The 23,548-nt window shown below is 31.9% G+C and overlaps 1 protein-coding gene and 1 pseudogene across 1 annotated transcript; one reads left to right on the top strand and one right to left on the bottom strand.

Moving 5' to 3' along the window:
* Positions 1-5,256: 5,256 nt before the first annotated feature.
* LOC140183059 (uncharacterized mitochondrial protein AtMg00310-like) lies at positions 5,257-5,931 on the bottom strand. The gene is made up of 2 exons (XM_072231060.1): positions 5,671-5,931; positions 5,257-5,556 (listed from the first exon to the last, which is right to left on the bottom strand). The coding sequence occupies exons 1-2, from the start codon at positions 5,929-5,931 to the stop codon at positions 5,257-5,259; spliced, it is 561 nt and encodes a 186-aa protein (XP_072087161.1).
* A 1,995-nt stretch (positions 5,932-7,926) lies between these two features.
* LOC112785831 (dof zinc finger protein DOF3.4-like) lies at positions 7,927-8,619 on the top strand (annotated as a pseudogene).
* The last annotated feature ends 14,929 nt before the right edge of the window (positions 8,620-23,548 follow it).

Below are 23,548 nucleotides of genomic sequence, written 5' to 3' on the forward strand. Positions count from 1 at the left end.
AACCAGTTCAACCGTGATTTAATCGAAAAATTATTTTATAATAAAATAATAAATTAACACACTAAAATATAATTATAGTTTAACATTATTTTTAAAATATCATCCAAATTAAAAGTACTATATAAATTACAGTGATATAAGCTTATTTAAATACAAACTTAAAAGTCAAATTACAAATACAACCAACCAAACATAAAATGCCAACATCTAAATTTATCATCAATCATCAAAATCCGCTATAACTTGCTGCAGATTTTAGGCAATAGGATTTGAAGCCGAATTATTCTATGCATTATTATTCCTAGGTGTTTTTTGGTTGATATTCTCATCCATACCTAAAAATTACCAGCAATCTAATAACAATGCAATCCAATTACAATATCACAGCAACCCACTCCAACCCAATAATCTCAACAGACAACAGGCAAAATTATTCAATTATTAATCAATTATTCAATTATTAATCAATTATTCAACAATTAATCAATGCTTTAATAGCAAGGTTTAGCACCCAATAGCTAATCAATGCTTCAACAATTAATCAATGCTTCAACGGCAAATTTAGAACCCAACAATTAATCAATACTTCAATAATTAATCAATAATCAATGCTTTAACAGTAATGTTAACTAACAACAATTAATCAATTATTCAACAATTATTATTACAAAGAAAAAAATAATACCTAGGGCTAGAAGCTGGAAGCTTAGAAAAAAGCAGATTTGGCAGGGACAGTGACTGGCAAAATGCAAGACAGTGGCTGACGGGGTGAAAGTGTAGAACAAAGTTGGCGTCGATGGCTGTGCGACGAAAAACGGCACTGGTAGTGGTTTTGATTTTTGAAGATCAAACAGAGCTGGCTGTGCGAACAGAGCTAGGTTGGCTGGACGGAAGTTGCGACGACGACCGTGGCTGGACGAAAGTTGTACCAGAAGCTCGAAGTCTAGCCATCCAGGTGAGTGCTGCTTCGTGTTCTGCCCGTTGTGGAGACTCGAGAAGACAGGGATAATGTTTAGGGAACTTAAGGAGTTAGGATAATAGGATTCAGCAACCATAACACAATCATTTTTGACATAATTTAAAAAACGTTTAGGTCACGGTTCGATTCGATCGATCGGTTTCTAGCCAATTCGACAGTCTAATGCTGATTTTTCAATCTGATGGTTTTGGCTTCTGTCCGAACTGTATTTAATAACGATTCACGATTTGATTGGTTCGACCGACTAATTTAAACCGATTTTCAAAACCTTGAAGACGACGAGTACTACTACTACGTGCACTTTTATTGTACTCGTTACAATTTCACATTCCTGAAATAACGAGAAACCCTTGGTTATTAATTTTAGAGTAAAATATATTTTTTATTTTTAAAATTTGTTAAAAAAATATATATTTTTAAGTTTTATTTTATTTTAATTTTGTCTCAAAATTTTATTATCAAATATATCACTGATAGTTAAATTATTTTAAAAAACGTTAAAACTAATCTAACAATAATGTATGATAATTATCTCTAATTTATTTGTGTTGATGGTTGTTTTTGTAAAATTATTGTTGAATTAGTCCAAAATTTTTTAAAAAATTAACTATCAAGAATATATTTGTTCTAAATCGAAAACTTTAATTTTAAAACAAAATAAAACTTAAGATATTTAAAAACATTTAGCGAACTTCAAAAACAAAAAATATACTTTACCTTTTATTTTAAAATCTTTTGTTCACTTGCCTTATACATGATTGAAAATAAATAAATAACTTAAAAGACTTCGTTTTTACAAGTGTGTTTTTACTTATTATTAAAATAAATAATTATTTTTTGATCCCGAAAGATTTAAGTGTTAATAAATCTATTTAAAAAAATAAATATGTCTAAAATGAACACGACAATTATGTGTTTATTAGATGTGCCATGTTTATATGGATTATTAGATTTTATTAGATGAAAATCAAAGGCTAATATAAAAAAAAATATTGATGGACTCTAATAAATACAGAATATCCTAATACATAAATAAATGATTTAAATTACAATACTTTAATACACAAGACTTTAAATGGCAGCAAAATTTTTTATTTTTAAATAATTAAATATAAAATATATAAATACAAAATATGAGTATTTTTTATTCATTAAAATTAATTATTATACAAACAATTTTTATAATATTAAAAAATTATATTAAAATAATATTTTAAATTGTTACATAAAAATATAAAATAATTAAAATTTTATTTTATATTACTTGACAAATAATTAGATTATTATATTCAAAATTTATTAATTAACTAATTTTGTTAAAGCTATTATTATATAATATAATTTTACATCAAAATATTTAAAAATATAATTTATTTAAAATATTATATATAATACATAAAAATATTAATTTTTTCATTTTTTTCAATTTTTTAAAAACGGAATAAATAATATAATTCTAAATACATGTCTATCACATTATATATTTACTTATATTAGTAAGATCTAAACTAATTAAATTTAGATAATTAAAAATATAAAATATATAAATACAAAAAATATAAATATTTTTTATTCATTAAAATTAATTATTAACATGAAAACCGTGCATTGTGCGCTCATCCTTTGCTCATTGAACTTCCCTCTCACCCTTTCCATAGTCCTTCTTGTCGGTGAATGCTTCTACATCAAATAATATATTACATTAAAATTAAAAAATATACATTTTACCATTGAATTTAACAAAATATATTTTTAATAAATTTTATATAAAAAATATTTTGAAAAAGATATTTATATACTAATTATATATATATATATATATATAAAAGTCTGGTTGAGTCAGAGAATAAAAAATTTAACTAAAAAAATAAAAATATTTGAAAATAATAAAAATTAAAAAAGATCTTATTATAAATATATAAATTATAAATATTATATATATGAAATTATAAATGTTAAATTTAAAAAATAATTTTAAATTATTATCTACTTAATATTACCATAAAATAAATATGAATAAAGAAGAATAGAGGAGAGAGTCATGAAGTGGTATATATATTAAAAAGTTTAAAAAATAAAAGAATATATACCAATCTTATATCAGTCACTATTATATACACACATATGATACATATATATAGTTGATATATATTATTTATTCAGTTTTTCTAAAAAAAAAATATTTTCATGTATTATATATAATATTTTAAATAAACTATATTTTGACAAATATTTGATAAAAAATTTAATTATATAATATTATTTTTAACAAAAATAGTTTGTTAATAAGTATTGAATATAATAATCTAATTATTTATCAAGTAATATAAAATAAAATATAATTTTTTTATATTTTTATATTACAGTTTAAAATATTATTTTAATATAATTTTTTAATATTATAAAATTTTTTTGCATAATAATTAATTTTAATGAATAAAAAATATTTAAATTTTTGTATTTATATATTTTATATTTTTAATTGTTTAAGTTTGATTAGTTTAGGTGTTACTAATATAAGTAAATATATAATGTGACAGACATGTATTTAAAATTATATTATTTATTCTATTTTAAAATAAATTAAAAAAAATGAAAAGGTTAATATTTTTATGTATTATATACAATATTTTAAATAAATTATATTTTTAAAATATTTTGATGAAAAATTATATTATATAATAATATCTTTAACAAAATTAGTTAGTTAATAAATTTTGAATATAATAATCTAATTAGTTGTTAGGTAATATAAAATAAAATTTTAATTATTTTATATTAAAATATTATTTTAATATAATTTTTTAATATTATAAAAATTTCTTGTATAATAATTAATCTTAATGAATAAAAAATATTCATATATTTTGTATTTATATATTTTATATTTAATTGTTTAAGAATAAAAGATTTTGTTATCATTTAAAGTTTTGTGCATTAAAGTATTGTCATTTAAAGCATTTTTTTTTGTGTCTATACATGGAAAGAAATAAAGCAAACACTATCCTATATCTATGCGGATGATTTGTTGGAGATCAACACAAGGCTTAAACCAAATAACATGATTAGAGTTACTCTTGTCACCATATCTAGCCATCCAATCCGCAGCTCTATTTGCTTCTCGGGACACCCACTCAACGTGAACAAGCCAATGACGAGATAAAAGCTCATGAATCTTGTGAACCAAATATGTTACTTCAGATGAATACCCACTTGTAAGCTCATGCATGATGGGCAGAATGTCAAGGCAATCCATTTCACATATAATATCCCTCAAACCGTAATTCCAAACTAAAATCAACCCCCTCCAAGCAGCAAATAATTCACATTTGATGATAAATCAGGGGGGAATGCTTCCAGAGCAGCCCGAGATCCAATCTCCCTTAGAATCTCTAATAATACACTCAAATCCCGCTAAATTTGAATCCATATACAAGCTTGCATCACAATTAACTTTAAAACTGTTGCCTACTGGTGGTTCCCAACACAGGCAATTTCGGAGAGACCTAAAGGCATTGTTTCGATTCCTGTAAACCTGTAAGTCCTTAGCGGTAATTCTGGCCAAGACAACAACCTTGTGGTCTGTCCAAGGGTTGTTAGTATTGAATATGTCATTGCACCTATGTCTCCACACCCACCAAAGTCCTGCACCAAAAGACGCCTCATTTTTAGCCAAGGCCTCCCGAAACCACTCTTCAAGGGCAGTACCAACCGTCGAGTCCAGGATACTAGGGTCCAACATATGCCAAATTGCCTTTGATCGTTCACAGTCTCTAAGGCAATGTTCCATAGTCTCCTGCGCCTTGTTACATCTCTTACACATATCTGAAGAAACTAAATGCCGCTTGAATCGAAAGGTCTCAGTTGGTAGAGCATCATGTAAACCAATGTAAACCAAGCCACATAGTAATTTTGAACTTCTCCGAAATGTTTGTATTCCACAACCAATTCTAGTTACTATTGGCATTTCAATTTAATGTTTTCTCTAATAACCATCTATAACCCTCCCTTGCACTATACTTTTTTGTTACTGCAGGTCACCACTTCCACTGTAGCTCCAACTCAGTCGAACTAGGATATCTCAGACCACAAATAAACTGCTTAATCTCATGTGGAATAGGCGTGGTAAGACTATCAACCTCCCAAGACACCCCTTTCCACAAGTCAGCCACTATAAAATCTGATTCAGAAATATGTACATAAGGAACAAGGTTGCAAAGCTTACCAAAAGGAGTCCACTCATCATACCAAACTGATTTGTGGACATCCCCAATATTTCAATGAAGCCCTTCTTTAAGATGCTCATAGGCACTAACAATGTTCTTCCAGGTAGCCGATGAAAAATTTCTACTATTTTCGTTCATACCAGATTGATTCTTGAAATATTTATGCTTCAGAACCTGCACCCACAGCTTCTCACTATTATTTAGACAATCCCATACCAACTTTCCCAGAAGCGCCATGTTAGCACAGGAAGTATCCCTAATACCCAATCCTCCTGCCCTTTTAGGAGTTATGGCGACCTCCCACCTTACCAGAGGCAGCCCTTTGCCGGTCGCTTGGCCTTTCCACAAGAACTGTCTCATCAAGGAATCAATTTTATTACATGCATACTTCGGGAGAAGAGAAATTTGCATTTCATAAACCGGGATAAAGGCCATAACCGATTTAACAAGAAAAAGCCTCCCTACCTTATTCAGCAGGCATCCTTTCCAACTAGAGAGCTTCCTCGAAATTTTTTCAATAACCTCCTGAGCCGTCTTCCTAGAAGTTCTGGCATGACCGATGTTAATTCCCAGGTATTTACCCAAATCATTGTAGAACCGGATGTTAGAGACCCCTGAGAGAACCTCTTTTCTCCTCTCTGACACCCTCTTGGAATACTGGGCCTTTGACTTATGAAGATTTACCTTCAAACCTGACGCTCTAAAAAACAAATCCAGGCAATGCATAACCTCTGGATATTTTGTATTTATTAGAGACTATCAATGTTCTTCTTTTATATTAGTCTTTAATTTTTATCTAATAAAATTTAATGGTCTATATAAATATGACACATCCAACAAACACATAATTATTGTGCTCATTTTAGACATACTCAAAAAAATAAAATTAATGTTATATCTGTGACAAATGAATTTTAATTAACAAAACTATTTAAATCTTAAAAAATTATTTAAAATTTTTAAACTTTCCCTGCTAATCTAACCCCACATATCTCAATGCTCTGCCACTTTCTTTTTTTTTTTTCTAACATTACATTACACCTAACCACAATTAAATTAAGCCTCCTCTTCATAATATCAAATTCAATAGTACTGGTCTTTCTCTTTTTCTCTCTCTTCAAGGACTTTTATTATCTAAAACAATAACATTGTACAAATATTAGTGCTCCAAGTCTCCAATATTCCAATATTAATATTCTCATGCGATTTGAATAACTAAAACTTGTTCTACTAGAATCCATCAACAGTAGCCACCATCACCTACTTCTGCTCTTCCCTTGTTTGTACCTGAACCCAATAATAAAATCACTTGCACCTTGTCAAATTCAACACTTGTCCCTCATTCGTACTATGCAGGACGTAGATTTTTCTGTTATGACGCACGACAAAGGAAGGGGACCTTTCAATCTCGGTGCCGTTAGTGATGGCTTGTGGAAGTTAAAAAAGCTCGTGTCGGAAAATAAAAAGGATATGCTGAGATTAAAGACGTTAGATTCTTGCCGGAGAATGTGGTTGGCACTACGAACTTGTTGTCGGAGTCTGTGTTGTAGCGTGAGTTGAAGAAGAAGAGACACAAGGATAAATATGTGGAGATCGTGACAGCGACAAATGAGTTTACAAGGATTCATAGCTATGAAATTTGGTGAATTCTTCCGTTATTATTTTTTATTGTTGTAAAGGATTGGAATAGTGATGAGTTTGAAATTGTGGGTAGGTAAAATTAGAGTTATAATTGGAATTGAGATTAGGTTCGGTTAGGTTAGAAGAAATAATTTAAAATTTTTAAATAATTTTTTAAAATTTAGATAATTTTATCAATAAAAACTCATTTTTAATGGATATAACATCATCTCTATTTTGTCGTGGTCAAATTTATTACTGTCTAAATTTGTATGGTTAGAACTTAGAAATGATTTTTTTTTTTTTTTTACCAAAGATAGAAGACTCGAACTCATAATCTCTTAATTGAGTATGGGGAGACTATGCCATTTAAGCTATTACTCATTGGCAGAACTTAGAAATGGTTATTATTATTATTATTATTATTATTATTATTATTATTATTATTATTTGTTGAAGGCAACCATTGTATGTGTATAAAACTCATTTTTTTTAAGGAGATATTTGTCTTAGTGTGATTGGAACTGATTGACACTTCATCCTATGAGGTGATGTGGATTTCATCAAAATTAACAGTTTTCACTAACAAGTATTTAAGTATTTTATATTATAAGTAGTACATTTTAATTTAAAACATAAAATTTTTAAACATTCGTCTGTTAGTAATAAGCTAGAATAAGAAAGGATAGTTAAGTTGATAAAGGAAATTAGTCTCTTTTTCTTTCTTGTATAGACATAGGAACACTTATTTGAAGGGTTAAGTAGTGAAATCGTCCCTAAGGTCTGGGGTGAAAATCAAAATCGTCTCCGACCTTTTTTTGTTATTAAAATCATCCTCAACGTTACAAAACGTTATAAAATCGTCATTTTCCACTTCAATTTTATTTTTTTACCATATTACCCTTCATTATTAATAAAAATAATTAAAAATAATATTAAAAAATTAAAATAAACCTCTCCCTCCCCCCACCCCTCTCAACCCTCCCTCCTCCCCCCTCCCGTAACTCCCTCACCCCCCACTCCCTCACCCACTCCCTCACCCTCTCATCCATACAATTTCAACTATATACTATTTTTACCTTCACCCCATTTCACAACGCCATGTCCTCCTCTGACTCCGGCGAAAGCCGTTGATCAGCCAAGCCTCACAACACTTCCCTAGCCCCACCGTCGGCCGAGCAAGAGCACCTGCCGTGCCCTCCCTGCGACTCTACTAATACCAAGTTCTACTACTACAACAACTACAACTTCTCCCAGCCTCGCCACTTCTGCAAGTCCTGCCGCCGCTATTGGACCGACGGCGGCACTCTCCGTGACATCCCCGTCGGCGGTGAAAGCCGTAAAAACGCCAAGCGCTCTCGCACCGTTCCTTCAGCCTCCACCGCCACAACCTCCTCCTCCGCGGGTGCGGCCGTCACCTCAGTTTCTTCTGTGACCCCGCTCACCATGGTTCCCGTGGCCGGGAACAACCACCCCGGAGCACCCGTGCAGTTCGGTGGATTAGTTGTGGATGGTGAAGCAAAGGGTAATAACGTGAGCTTGTGCGGTGGGAGCTTCACTTTGTTGCTGAGCAACACACAGCAGGGTCCTGGTGGGTTTCTGGCTCTGGGTGGGTTCGGGCTTGGTCTTGGGCCTGGGCTCGAAGATGTTGGATTTGGGATGGGGAGAGGCGGTTGGGCTTTCCCGGACATGGTGGCGGACGGAGGCAGCATTGGCGGCGGTGTTGCGGGCTCCGGTGTTGGGCACACGTGGGGTGAGGGGGAGTGGGGTGAGGGGGTGAGGGATGGGGGGTGAGGGGTGAGGGAGTTACCGGAGGGGGAAGGGGTGAGGGTTGAGAGGGGTGGGGGGGGAGTTTGTTTTAATTTTTTTAATATTATTTTTAATTATTTTTATTAATAATGAAGGGTAATATGGTAAAAAAAATAAAATTGAAGTGGAAAAGGATGATTTTATAACGTTTTCTAACGTTGAGGATGATTTTAATAACAAAAAAAGGTCGGGACGATTTTGATTTTTACCCCAGACCTTAGGGACGATTTCAGTACTTAACCCCTTATTTGAACTTTAAATGTTTTTTTAGCCAGATAAATTGGATAATTTTTAATATTAAGTATTACAATATTCACATTACACATTTATTCACACAATACTAAAGAATTTTTTTTTTCAATATTTAATGCATTCACCAAGATTTAAATTCAAATACAGCATATTAAAAAGTATATAAATTACTACCTGAATTAAGGCCTTAACTGCACCCAAATCTTAATCCTAAACAAGAGATCACATGCACAGCTCAAAAAAGAAAAAAAAAAAAAAAAGAGACCACACATGCATTATTGGGGGCTAACTACTTGGAGTATTTTGATATTCGTTTTTAATAAGAAAACAAAAACGAAACTGGTCCCATTTTGGAACACATGAGGTTTTGGTGGACCAACACCATATAGTACCTTGGTGTTATTAAGTTTTATTATATACGAGACAAATTAATTAATTATTAAAACATGGACGGAGCCAACAGCTTTTGCATCTTTTCAAATTTGTTGCTAAGCCACTCAATTTGTCACTTACTTCAAAAGCAACTTACACAAATCCAACCTTCTTCCCACATGTATATTCATATATATTTATATAATTATATTAATAATGTCAAGCTCATGATGGAATCCAATATGACAATGAAATTTGTCGAGTGAAACACAAGCCTTCACTCATTTCTCGAGTACTTTGCTGGCAAAACCCATTGCAAGAAATGCAATAATGTAACAAAAAACATAAGATAAATATCAAGCAGACATAGTTCCATGATTCATGTTCATATATCATATATGTAAACAACTAGTTCTTTTTGTTTTTTCCCACTCTAGATTAAACTAACACTTCTATCTATTATTCCGTGTAAATATACATTTATAAGAAGTGAGTGGATTTAATTTAATATCAATAATTAATTTAAAGAGGTCAATATTATTAGTGGTATGCCTGGTTTTCACATTTTTATTTATGGAGTTTAATTAGAAAAGGATTTTGTTAGGTATATGAATAATGGACTCTAAAATTTGTCAAATAAAATAAAAATACACTACATTTCTAAATTATCCACCTAAATTTTAATATTAATTAGGATAACCATCTGCACACACTTAATGAACTGAACATCTCATATATCCATTGTTTAATATTTTCATTGCCTATTTATACTTTTCCAATAGAAAATTAAAACTTTTGTAACTAACTTCAGTTACTTTTTTTAACTAAAATTTTATATTCACATTCTTTCTTCTCACATTCAATTCTTTCTGCTTCCTTTCTTCCACTGTATCACTATTTTGGTGGTCACTTTCTGACAATTTTTTGTCGATGGCCACTTGCTGATGACAACCTAAATTATAAAATTTCAAAATGACTAACATCATAAAAAATTACTAAAATAAAAAATTTTCACAAACTTAATATACATAAAATCTTTAAATTCCAAGCATGCAAATCCAAAATTCCTATTAATATACACATAAAAAAATCCAATGTTACAGTTCCAAAATAAAAATTATATTTACAGAAAAAACTAACATAATTTCCATAAACCAATCACCGAGTCAGATTCATTTATGTTAGGTTAAATATCTAAAAATATAAATCCCTAAACCTAGGATACATCAAAAGATCCACAAACAATCCAAATGAATATAAAAATATCTAACAAAAAAAAAAAAAAATCCAAAATAAAAAAAAAATTATAAAGAAAAATAGAAAATGAAGAATGAAGAATAGGGTTAGTGGCATGTGTGCACTGCAAAATTAAGGGGCATAAAAGATATTAAAATGACATCAACATTAATTTTTAATTATAGCAGTAGTTTATGTGGTTGCCATAATTCATCTCTATTAAGTGACGGTTCTTTGTGATTCTAGTAGTTTTATACCAGCGTTATAAATTTCACTTATTAACAAAAGAAAAAGGCCCACAACTTCTCTGATACAACTCTAATTGTATTGAGAGTGAGAGTGGTAATGCATGAGAGGTTATGTTCCATCATTGTTGCTCCATCGAGCTTCTCCTCTTTCATCAAAACTCTATTGAGATCTGTAAGTTTATTATGTTTACAAATTATAGTTTTGTTGGTAGGAATTTGATCAAGAGAATTGTCAAAAGAGTTAGAAAGTAACTCTTCTGGAGTGAGCAATAAAAAAAGCGTGATTCTTTTACAATGATACTTTACGTACTAAGGACTATATGTTAAAATAGACATGTATGATTCAGAAACCATATGTTACGTATCATACTTTGTTTATTGGTTATGACTTTTGATTTCTGATGATTATGTATGCATTACAAATCATATTTTATATTTGATGTTTTATTTATGTATGATTTTTTGATATTGTAAAGTTTTAGACAAAAAAAAAATTGTTTTAAACGGTAAAAATGACAGTTTTAGGCTCCACTTTAAACAACAAAAAACAATTATTTTATCTAATAAAAATAACAGTTTCAATTGTCATTTTAAATTATGATAAAATATTATTTTAACCCAATAAAAAAAGTGGGAATTTCAACCTCTGTTTTATCTAGGTATAATAGCATTTTCATCTTCCTTTTTAAACATGGTTAATGTTTAGAAAACAATAACATTATCTTTTATGATGACAAATATATATTTAATAGAGTTCGAAAGTCCAAATTTTAGTTTAATGAGTGTATTATTTGTGTAGGCCAAGCTTAGTGACATATATGCAGATTATTTTCTAATATATTGGACCAACAATGCAGATCAATTTTTCAATAAAAAACAAGGCAAATAAAGTTCTATCGTGATTAAATATTGCTGATACTTCTAACTATTGCACCAGCTCGGATAGATGACAAAAAATCAAAAGGTAAAGTGATTGTTTTCATGTTTGATACCAAAATTTTTCATCGAACTGTGATGGGAAAAAAATCAATCCTTGAAGCCAAAGAAAAGTTCAATGTACTGATTTGGTTAGTATAATTAAGGACAAGATGCTCCCAACAAAAAAAGAAGAAAAGGACCAACAAGGATAGCACACTCCTATCCACGATCCTCTGCCACTGCAACATTGTTCCTTGCTTTGAATTTTTGCACCTCCACTACTCCTGCAGTAACACTCTAATTTTGGGAGAAGAATACATCCTCAACACTGTTTTTATGCTTAGATATTGTCACAAAAAACAACTTCAAGTTTTATAAGCAGTGCACCTATATAAAATGGACATTTATTTTGGAGTTGAATGTAAGGAGAGAGCATAAATTTAATTTTCTTAGAGCATTCTAGTTACTTATCTTCTCTTTCATTTTGTTCATTAAATATGTTGCTGTTAATTCAAGATTTAAGTTGTACCTTATGATGACAAATATACTTAATTATTTTCTATTTTAACTAACTTTATAATAAAACAATGTAGGAATCAATTTCCTTATCATATCAAAATAGGAAGGATATTACAAATCAAAGAAGCTATAAATGCTTTCCAACGATAATAGCTAGGACAGCTGTTGCACATTTCAATTCAATGAAAAAAAGATTTTTTTTTTTTTTTTTTTAATCAACGTACTATACATTTGATTCTAGCCTTTGTCTTAGGTGGGAAAAAGTATATTAAGGATCTTGGTGGTCACACAAAAAAATTAAAAAATAACATGAAAAATTATTTAAGTACTATCATCTTCTTTCTCTTATTTTCCTTTATAATAATAAAAAAAAGTTTGGTAACTAAAAATTTTCGGCCATAATTAGCCAAAATTTTCCATAATTTACTTCATTTACATCATTTAATAATAGTTTTATTTTTTATCCCACTCTCTTATCATTCCACTTATCATATTCATATCAAATTCACTTATTAATGATATTAATTATAAAATTATATTCTTTTTTATTAGGTATTCTTATAATCAATACTTAATATTCCTTTTTATAATTTAATTTTTATATATAAAAATACAATAAAGATTAATAACAATTATAATTAAGAACGGTAATTATAATATCAATTACATTAAATAATTGCAATTGATTCTTTGTCCGTTATGATATTTATCATCAATTATTGGAGATATGAAACATGAAACCTACCTTAATATATACCTTATGTTAATTCAATCATATTCATTCAAAAAATTACAAGAATAACACCATTGCAAGCACAATAGTGTATAAGCCAAAAAAATTTTACAAGAAATCGTCTTTATCATTGTAATTTGTATGGTAATTGATTTCGAGCTTAATACAGTACCTATGGCAGAAGGTGCTGAAAAATTTGAACAACAGACAGACTCACCCAACGAGATTGTTGTCAGTCAATCAATTTCTAAGAATATGAAAAACTACACTAGCTCTGATGAGGTATGGTAATAACCCGGATTATTTTTTGTGTATTTTTTAGCACTTTAGTTATATGCATAACATTCTTGATCATTATTTGTTTGCTATTTATGTAAAGAAAAATAAATTTTTTTATTATTTTTGTTATATTTTTTAATTTTTAAAAATATTTTTATCATGTTGATCTCTAAAATAAGAAGTATTTTTTTTATTATTTAATTTTTTTTGGTAATTAGTATTTAAATCTTTTGATTTTGCTCACTAATTTTTTTTTTGGTTAAATAGAAAAAAGAAACAAATAAGACAATAGAAAAGAAAGACTAAGCACTATAGTTTATTAGTTTAAAATCTTGCCAATTATGACCTTTTTGTTTATGCTGTTTATTTTTTTTTTTGTATATGTGGACGAAAGTATTAATATTTATTTAAATAAATACTTATGTTATTTTTTATATAATTAATCATGCTTTTAATTTCTTCTTCTTATGATTAATTAGTTATCAAATTATAGATTTTTTTATTTTAATTTGCTTAATAACAATAATTTTTTTAAAAAATTCAAAATAAATAAATATATAAAAATTATTTTATCATGACCAGCCCATTAATCCATAAAAAAACTATAAAATTTTTATATTGCCTTTTTAAAAGATTGGAACATTTTATTTTATTTATCGACAAATTTTTATTAGACAAGAAAAAATCAAAATAGATATATCATGTTTTTATGTTTATATATAAAGTATTATTTCTATTGTTATTATTATTTTAAGCACCAACACAGTCATACAATGTTCGCTGTATCGAATATGATACTAATTGTATCCTCAGTTATACTTATATTGTATTATTTAGTGAACTGCCAATTTTGGCACTTTAGTTATTTGCATAACATTCGTGTAAAGTTCATGCTTTATGCAATCAATAAGTTCATGTGAAATAACATCCATAATTACACGAAGTTAACATCCACGTTAACATACATAATAAAACGAAATTAGCACTTAAAATTACAGTAGTGTATTTTATTTGTTATACTCGATAGTGAAATTAGCCACTTTTATATAGTTAACTATTAGGTAGAGTTTCATTTGTATTTTTTTTCTTTTTTTTTTAGGTCATAAACCAAGCCATTGGTGACGAGGAGCTAGAGCTCGAGGAGGGAATGTGCTTCTGCACATTAGAAGATGCGCGTGCTGCATCGATTGGTCTTACCGTATCGCTTACTCTTCTACGCTATCCCAGTGATTGAAGCTCTGCTAACTGCAGTTGAACATCATTGTAACACCCTAACTATCAAAAGTCACGCTTCCGGCTGCGCCACTCTGATAGCTCAGATATTACGACGACTCTTATAATATTTAATACTAAACTATGAGCCTGTTTAAAATTTTAAACTACAATACTGCTCCAAAATACTTTTGTTAGGTAACGTACATCCATACATACCATACAACTTACAAAACTCACAAAGAGTACATACATATGTATATATATAATAAATAGTTTTACAAGCATTAACCAATACAATTCATATTCCTCTTACAAAAATGCATAAAGATAAAGGTGAGGGAACAATGAATAATAACTGAAGCAATACAAAATATCACGACAACAACTAGATAAATTCTTCGTGACTTCTGCGTCCATATCCTGAAAAGAAAAATTTGTACAGGGAGGGGGTGAGAACATCATCCTCGAAAGGATTCTCAGTAGAGGGTTTTTGAGAATTACTATAATAGGATACGTGAAGGTAAATTCGTTCCAGTGATTAATAACCGCCTTATGGGTCTTTTCAAAAGCAAATGTTTACTATAAAAGAGAAATATGAAATCTTTTTTGAAAGAGGAGCTGTTCATTTCTTGAAAATTCCAAAAGCCTTTCAAAAGGTTTATCTATACTGATCCAAATTAGTTTTTCATACTTTTCCAAACTAGAAACATCAACCAGACATGGCTTTCGACCCACTTCATGATCAACCACGGCTCTAGGTCCAAACAACAACCAATCCACCACAATCCAACAGAATTTCAGTCGCAAGCACAAGTAGGAAAGCTCAAGCACAGACAAGCAGTTACATCAAGTAGAACAATTAACAGTTACACAATTAATCACATAGACAAACCAAGTACAATATGCACACCCAAATAATATCACATAGATGCATATGATGAATGCCTGTTCTAGTAGCTGATGAGTCTCATCTGTCGGTTATAAAGCCAACCTGACAAGTCCTGGTAGCTAACCATTGGACTGTCCTCTGTCGTGCATCCCCAACTTGAGTTATTCTCAATCATAAATCAAAATTCATATCCAACACCCTCACTGGTGTATATTCACGGGGGCGAGCTCATCCGGAACTTTCACAGTGTTCGGCCACACTTATGACATAGGGTCAACAGAGTATCGAGTCTCCACTTGGAGCACGTGGTGGCTAGCCACTACTTTTTCCCAGGAAAACTCGTATTTCAGATAGTGGAGTGCAACAATCACAATATCAATAACTCAGCATATATGCATTTATTCTCAGTCATAAAGCAACATTCATCTCAGCCATTCGGCTTAGATTCATGATTCATAGTTAGCCATCCGGCTCATAATATATTCCGCAATCAGCCATAATTCATTATCATACACAGCCATTCCGGCTCATGACAAAATAGCACTTCTGACGATTAGATTCTTGCTAGCAGAGAAATTCACAAGATTAATTGCGTTGTAGGTATAGTTTCTAAACTAACAGAAAATCCTTTCGTACAAAAACTTTGGTTGTCACTTAAGCAGACCCAATAAAATTTATAACCGAAGTATTTAAACCTCAGGTCGTCTTCTCAAGGAATTGCAGGGAGGTGTGTTTATTATTGGTTATGAACTTGTATATTTTTGTTTTGGGTTTTTGAAATAGGGGACAAGTAATTTAAATGGCAAGAAAAATAAATTAATAATTAAGAGAATCTCTTGGTAAGGTATGAGAACTGGAAATCCTATCCTAGTTATCCTTATCAGGTGTGATGAGAATTGAATTTTGCTCCCACTTAGTTAACCCTTACTAAATAAAGGAAAGTCAAGTGGACTAATTAACTTGATTCCTCAAGTCCTAGTCAACTCCTATGGAAAGACTAGCTTTAGAAGGATCCAAATCAATCAGCAATCCCAATTTCCAATCAACTGCTGAGTTTGATAACTCAAGTGTCACCAATTACTCAACCAAAGCCAAAAGGGAAGAAAATCTACTCGAATAAAAATAATTTGGATTAATTAGAAGCATCAATAACATAAATTAAAGAAAGCAATCATAAATCTGAAATACCTCAAATTATATTAAATAAAAAAATCAACTCTAACATTAAGTTCATAAGCCAAATTGAAAAGATAAATAACAATTAAAGTAATAGAATAAATAAAAGTAGGAAATAAATTAAAGGAACATTGAACCTGGAATGAAGAGAAGTAGCCTAATCATAATAGAAATCCTAAATCCTAAGAGAGAGGAGAGAGCCTCTCTCTCTAAAAGCTACATCTAAAACATAAAATTATGAATATGAATGTTGTATATGTTGTGTGAAAGAATGGATCGATTCCCCCACTTTATAGCCTCTAATCTGTGTTTTCTGGGCCGAAAACTGGGTCAAAAATAGCCCAGAAATTACCCCCAGTGATTTCTGGTATGTACAGGTCGCTGCAAAGTCACGCGGAAGCGTCGTCCCCGCGTTCGCGCGGATTGCGTTTTTGCCAGGTCACACGTCCGCGTAATCCACGCGTGCGCGTCATCTGGCTTCGAGGCAGCTATGGCAAATTATATATCATTGCGAAGCCGCAGACGTTGGCTTTCCAACGCAACTGAAACCGCATCATTTGGACCCTTGTAGCTCAAGTTATGGTCGATTTAGTACCAGGAGGTTAGGCTGGACAGCTTTAGCAGTTCCTTCAGTTTCTTGTATTCCTTCCACTTTTGCATGCTTCCTTTCCATCCTCTAAGCCATTCCTGCCCTGTAATCCCTGAAATCACTTAACGCACATATCACGACATCGAATGATAATAAGAGACGATTAAAATTAGCAATTTAAAGGCCCAGAAAATATGTTTTCAATTATAGAATAAGACTTGGAAGGAATTGTAAAATCATGCAAATAGTATGAATAAGTGGGCAAGGACTTGATAAAAACCACTCAATTGAGCACAAGATAAACCATAAAATAGTGGGTTATCAACCTTCCCACACTTTAACATTAGCATGTCCTCATGCTAAGCTCAAGAGAAGCTATAAGAGAGTGAAGAAGAATGGTAAAACTTATGAAATGTAACCTATCTATATGAATGCAACTAAATGCCAAAATACTTCTACCTACTTGGTTAAAAGTAAACAAATATTTTAAGAACAAACATGAACTGGATTTCACTAATTCAAATCACAAAATAAAGTACAAGTAAACTTACATAAGAAAATAGCTCATGAAAGCCAAGAATAAAGAATTGAGCATCGAACCCTCACCGAAAGTGTATACACTCTAATCGCTCAGGTGTTTAAGGTTCGATTCTCTCAATTCTCTACTAACCTTGCTTTCTAAGGCTTGCTCTTCATCTAACAATCAACAAAAATTTGATGCACAAATACATATATCAAGAGGTCTTTTAAGGGTTGTAATGGGGTTAGGGTCAAGGTAGGATTGTATTTGATCAAGTGGAGTAAAATCTGAATCCTTAATTAACTTAAACTTCCCACCTAACTTTAGACAATCCATGTAATCACAATACCACATCTAACTATCCATTAACCATGTTTTCCACATATTCATGCATCCTAATTTCGAGTACAGTACATATGCATTGCTTTCACCACTTACTTTGGGGCATTTTGTCCCCTTTTTATTTGTTTGCTCTTTTTCTTTTTTTTTTCTCCTTTATTTTTTCTTTTCCTTTTCTCTCTTTTTTTATATATCTATATTATTTTTTTTCTTTTGTTTTTCTTAATGCATATGATTAAATTATTGAATGCATGAACATGTCCTAAACATTTCTTGTTCATATTTTCTCAAGAATACACAACACCCAATTCTCAAACCAAATATTGGCAAACCCAATTTTTCCACATTTAATTCATGAGCACTCTCACTAGTCTAAGCTAACCAAGGATTCAAATTAAGGACATTATTGTTTTCCGCTTAGAGTTAATGATGTGCTAAAGTAAAGAACAAAGGGGTATACTAGGCTCACATTAGTTTGCAAGGGATAATGAAAGGTAAGGCCATATGAGTATGTAAGCTCAGTGAAATAAAGGCCTCAATCATATAAGTGCATGCATACATTAAACCATGGAAATATAGAATTAAGCAAGACAAAGATCACAATTTTAGAGAGAACAACACACACCAAAAATAAAATATTGGTTGGTAAAATGCAACCAATCAAATAGGCTCAAAATCTCACTGGTTTTGTGTGTTCGAGAACTAAACCATGTTCCAGTATAATATTCCTTCAAACAAGTTTATCCAAAAATTTTAAATCAAATTAGTGAAATATTATAAAAAGTTTCTTAAAAAGAAAATATTACTTTAACCAAGTGGTAAAATATGCACAAAATCAAACAAACATGCAAATGCAATAATAAACTACAAAGAAAATTTGAACATTGGTGTTGAGAAGGAAATAACTAACCCATGGAGATCGGTATTGACCTCCCCACACTTAAAGATTGCACCGTCCTTGGTGCATGCAAAGATGTGCAAGTGGACGGGTTGCTCCGCAGCTAGTGCTCTTTTTGTTTCTTTCCTTGCTAGTGGTTTGGGAGTAGCTTTCTCTTTACCCTTCTTGGTGGCCATCCTGAAAAGGAAAAAAGAAAGTAACATGTAAAGGTAAGGGTTCGAGCAAGGGAGAGGATAGTATAGGTGATAATCAATGCACGGTAAAGAAGGATGTCGTTAACACATGGTCATGACTACATGTGAAAAGTTCATCACTGGAAATATAGCAAGTGCATGTAATGAAAATTAAATGCAAGATATTTATTTGCATGCCGGCAAAGGCATGAGTAGCATAGATCAAGTATTAAATGCCCAATTTGATTACCAACTCTTTTAAACTAACAACCTGTTTGTATTGACAATTATTTTTAATGAATTATATATAAAAAGGGGTTTTTGTGAAAAGCAGGCATTAGAGTAGTAGAATAGAATAATTTAAAATAATGCACAGTGCCATACGGACTTTTTCACAAACACTTAGTATCAGGGACGGATCCAGAAATAGTATCATGGGGGCCAATAACATATATAATATTAAAAAAATATGCAAAAAATTATATAATGTAAAATGCATTACAAAAATATACTAATAGAGAATATATTTTAAAGTACAAAAAATATATATGTACTTTTTATTAACGAAGTGGTCGATTCTTTGTTTCATAAAATTCATCGATAATACAATTTGTGTCAAATTTTTCTGCAATTTTCTTTTTAATATAATTAAAAGACAATTAGCAAGAAATTTATCTTTCATTTTGTTTCTGAATTATTTTTCACAATATTCATAGCTGAAAAAGAACTCTCAGTTGTAGTAGTTGAAACAGAGAAAATTAATACCAAATGAATCAAAAAGGACGCTCACAAGAAGAAAAAAAATATACTTTATGGGAGTTGAAAAATTTTATTTAATTAAAAAATATTAGTAATAATATCTTTTCATATTTTTTTAATATTGTTACTTACTTTTTAGATATTAGAAATCATTAATATTTAGGTTAGACTGAAGTTTTATTTATATTAGACTAAATACTAAATAAAATTTTAAAAAATTAAATCGTACTTAATAACTTATTACTATTAATCTTTTTTTAAAAAAGTTGGGGGCCAAGGCCTCCACTCGTCCCCCCGTAAGTCCGTCCGTGCTTAGTATACATGGTAAATATGTGATTGAAAGTATTGAATTTGAACATACAAATAACCCTAAAATAATTAAAAATTGTCAAATAACTTCTAAACAATCCACAAGCAATTATAGAAGAAAAACACTCATCCAAATAAATTTCTAACACCATTTAAAATAATGCAAAAAGAAAAAGAAAGAAAAAAGAAACATAGATAATGAAGGTGAAAAGAAAAAGAAGAAGAAAACATAAGTAAAAATAATAATGAAAAAGTAAAAAGGAAAAAAAAATGAAAAGAACCTTGACAATGAAAGTGAAAAATAAGGGAGGAGAAAGTAAAAAAAAATGAGAAAGAATGAAGAAGGAACTAGAGAGAAGAAAGAAATAAGAAGGGAAAAGAAAAATGAAGATTTGGGGAAGAAAAGATAAGATATCTGGTGCTGATTTGGATAGGCTGTGCGGCGCATGCGACGCGGACGCGTGGGTCACGCGATCGCGTGGGTCACGTGATCGCGTGGTGTGTGATATTTTTCAGGTGATGCGGATGCGTGGGTCACGCGATCGTGTGGCCTGATTTGTGCTATTGGCGCGAGTGCAGCCTCGCGTACGCACAACTCTCTGTTTTATATGCATTTTGCTAAAAATCTGGGTGACGCGTGCGCATGGATGACGCGATCGCGTGAATGGCCATATTTTGAAAAATGACGCGGACGCGTGGGGTACGCGTTCGCGTGATAGGGCTTGTGCTTCTAGAACTATTCCAGCCCAACTCCATCATAACTCTCTGCCATACACCTCTTTACGTCGATTTTGCAGGGCCACGCGGTCGCGTGGGTGACGCGGACGCGTGGGAAGGCTATTTTTCAACATGACGCGGACGTGTCAGCGATGCGGTCGTGTTGGCATATTTGTGCCTAAGGCACGTATCCAGCCATGCTTTCGCGTGACTTTCTGTTCAATTCTCTTTTCTTCAGAACGCACCTATGACGCGGACGCGACAGCGATGCTTACGCGTCGCGTGCATTTTTTTTATGCAATATGTAGATGCAAATGCAGAATGCAGGTGAATATGCAGAAATTATGAATAAACACGAATAAAAATAAAATAAAATAAAACTAAGAACAAAGAGGAAAGAATATACCATGGTGGGTTGTCTCCCACCTAGCACTTTTAGTTAAAGTCCGTAAGTTGGACATTTGGTGAGCTCCTTGTCATGGTGGCTTGTGCTTGAACTCATCTTGAAGCTTCCACCAATGCTTGGACTTCCAATAAGCTCTATCAATACCAAGTAAATTTCTCAAGCTTTGATGGAGTTCTTCACAAGCTTTGAGCTCCCAAATTTGATCCTCATATATTCTTGGATCCCAAATCTTGATTTTACACCCGTCTTCAAGTTGATCATCATGATTCCATCCGGGTGGTAAACAATCAGAATTCTCCCTAAGGCATCCAAACAGCCTCCTAGACCCATTCAGTTGTGCTTTACACCAACCTTGGCATTTAAACTTTGAGCCTTTCACCATATTAAATCTTGCATGACAATTTCTACCACTAGCCATCTCCCTCTTACTCGTAAAGCCACAAAGAGCTCGAAGTTGACCATCTGTCTCAAGTAACCCATATTCAAGCGGGAAGGTAAAGGTCAACGATAAGTATTTTACCCACTTGAGTGTTGTATTGGATGGTAATGGCTTTGGGAAGGTGATTTCAAGCTCCATTCCCTTGTGCTCTCCCTTGATAACTTCCACCTCTTTGCAAGCTTCTTCAGTTTCAACCTCTTCCTCTTGGTAGCTTTCTTCCAATCCAATCTCTTCTTCATTATTCACCAAGGGCATGGGAGGTTGTGCTTTTTCTTCTTTAATCTTTATCTCTTGATCAACCTCTTCAAAGTCTTTAGCCATGATATGCCTTGGAGGTTGTACACCCTCTTCAACATCAATTTCAAACGTCTTTGAAGGAGGCTCTATAACTTGACTTTCCCATGGAGGTTCAGCATCTCCCAAGTCTTCAACCACTTCTTCCTCTTCAATAATTACTGCTTTGTCCAGTTGTTTTAGTATAAAATCGTACTCATCCTTGATGATTTTCTTTTCATGATAACTCCTTTCAACTACTCCTTCATCTTCGAGGGTCTCTCCTATCTCCACATTTTAGGCTTCCTCTTGCTCTAAGATAAAATCAGACTCCTCCTTGATGTCTTCCTTCACTAATTCTTCAACCACTTCTTCAACTTCAAGGGTCTCTACTACCTCCACTTGTAGGGCCTCCTCTAGCTTTTTATGAAGTATGAATTCGCGAAGACAATCCATTTTCTCTTGTTCCATATCAATAGCATAACTAGGATCATCTTGCTCTTGGATTGATGGATGTGGGTGCTCTTCCATGGAGGGTGGTGATGGGATGGGAAGATTATTATGTGGTTGAAAAGGAAGTGCACTAAAGCTTGAGGGTTGAATATTGGAGGTAGAGGGTTGGTTCATATGGGATATAAGATTTTGGAGTGTAGAGATGAGACTAATGATATTAGAGATGAGTGTGTTGTTATCCAATGGAGGTTGGGGTGGATGAGAGAGTTCATTTGTTGGGAGAAAGGGCTCATAATGCGGAGGTGGTTCTTTTTGATAAGGATATGGAGATGGTGAATATTGAGGTGAATGGTGTAAAGGGGCTTGTGAGTTTGGTGGTTCAAAGGTATGTTGGGGAGGTGGTTCATAAGCATATGGTGGGGCTTGTTGGTAACTACAAGGGGGTCCACCATATTTATCATCTTGGTACGCTCCCTGGAATGGCTCTTGACCATAGTAATTTGGTGGAGGTGGTTTGTCACGGAAGGGTACACCATAACTGTTGTCTTGGTATGCATCACAGAATGGTTGTTGGTTATAGCACATTGGAGGGGGTTGTTGCCAAGAGGGTTGATCAAATCCTTGTGGCTCCTCCCATCTTTGATTCTTCCAACCTTGATGCCTTTTTTCATTATAGTTTCCATTCCTTACAAAAACATTGGAACCAAACTTAAAGCCAGAGGGGTGAGAATTCATAGTAGCAATTAAAGACAAAAATTAATAAAAATTAATGAAAATAAACTCCTAAAACTAGAAACACTAAAAAAAAGAAACGAAAAAGTAAATATTTACAATAACCAATAATAAGGCACACGTTTGCAATTTCCCGGCAACAGCGCCATTTTGACGATTAGATTCTTGCTAGCAGAGAAATTCACAAGATTAATCGCATTGTAGGTATAGTTTCTAAACTAACAGAAAATTCTTTCGTACAAAAACTTTGGTTATCACTTAAGCAAACCCAATAAAATTTATAACTGAAGTATTTAAACCTCAGGTCGTCTTCTCAAGGAATTGCAGGGAGGTGTGTTTATTATTGGTTATGAAATTGTATATTTTTGTTTTGGGTTTTTGAAATAGGGAACAAGTAATTTAAATGGCAAGAAAAATAAATTAATAATTAAGAGAATCTCTTGGCAAGGTATGAGAACTGGAAATCCTAT

This window comes from Arachis hypogaea, chromosome 20 (genome assembly GCF_003086295.3).
Source record: "Arachis hypogaea cultivar Tifrunner chromosome 20, arahy.Tifrunner.gnm2.J5K5, whole genome shotgun sequence".
Lineage (NCBI taxonomy): Eukaryota > Viridiplantae > Streptophyta > Magnoliopsida > Fabales > Fabaceae > Arachis > Arachis hypogaea.

Bases quoted from the DNA above. Each gene is read 5' to 3' on its own strand.
- LOC140183059 (XM_072231060.1), bottom strand. From the start codon at position 5,931: ATGCATTGCCTGGATTTGTTTTTTAGAGCGTCAGGTTTGAAGGTAAAT. The intron at 5,557-5,670 runs GTAGGGAGGCTT...TTGATGAGACAG, and splicing joins AAGGATGCCTGCTGAATAAG to TTCTTGTGGAAAGGCCAAGC.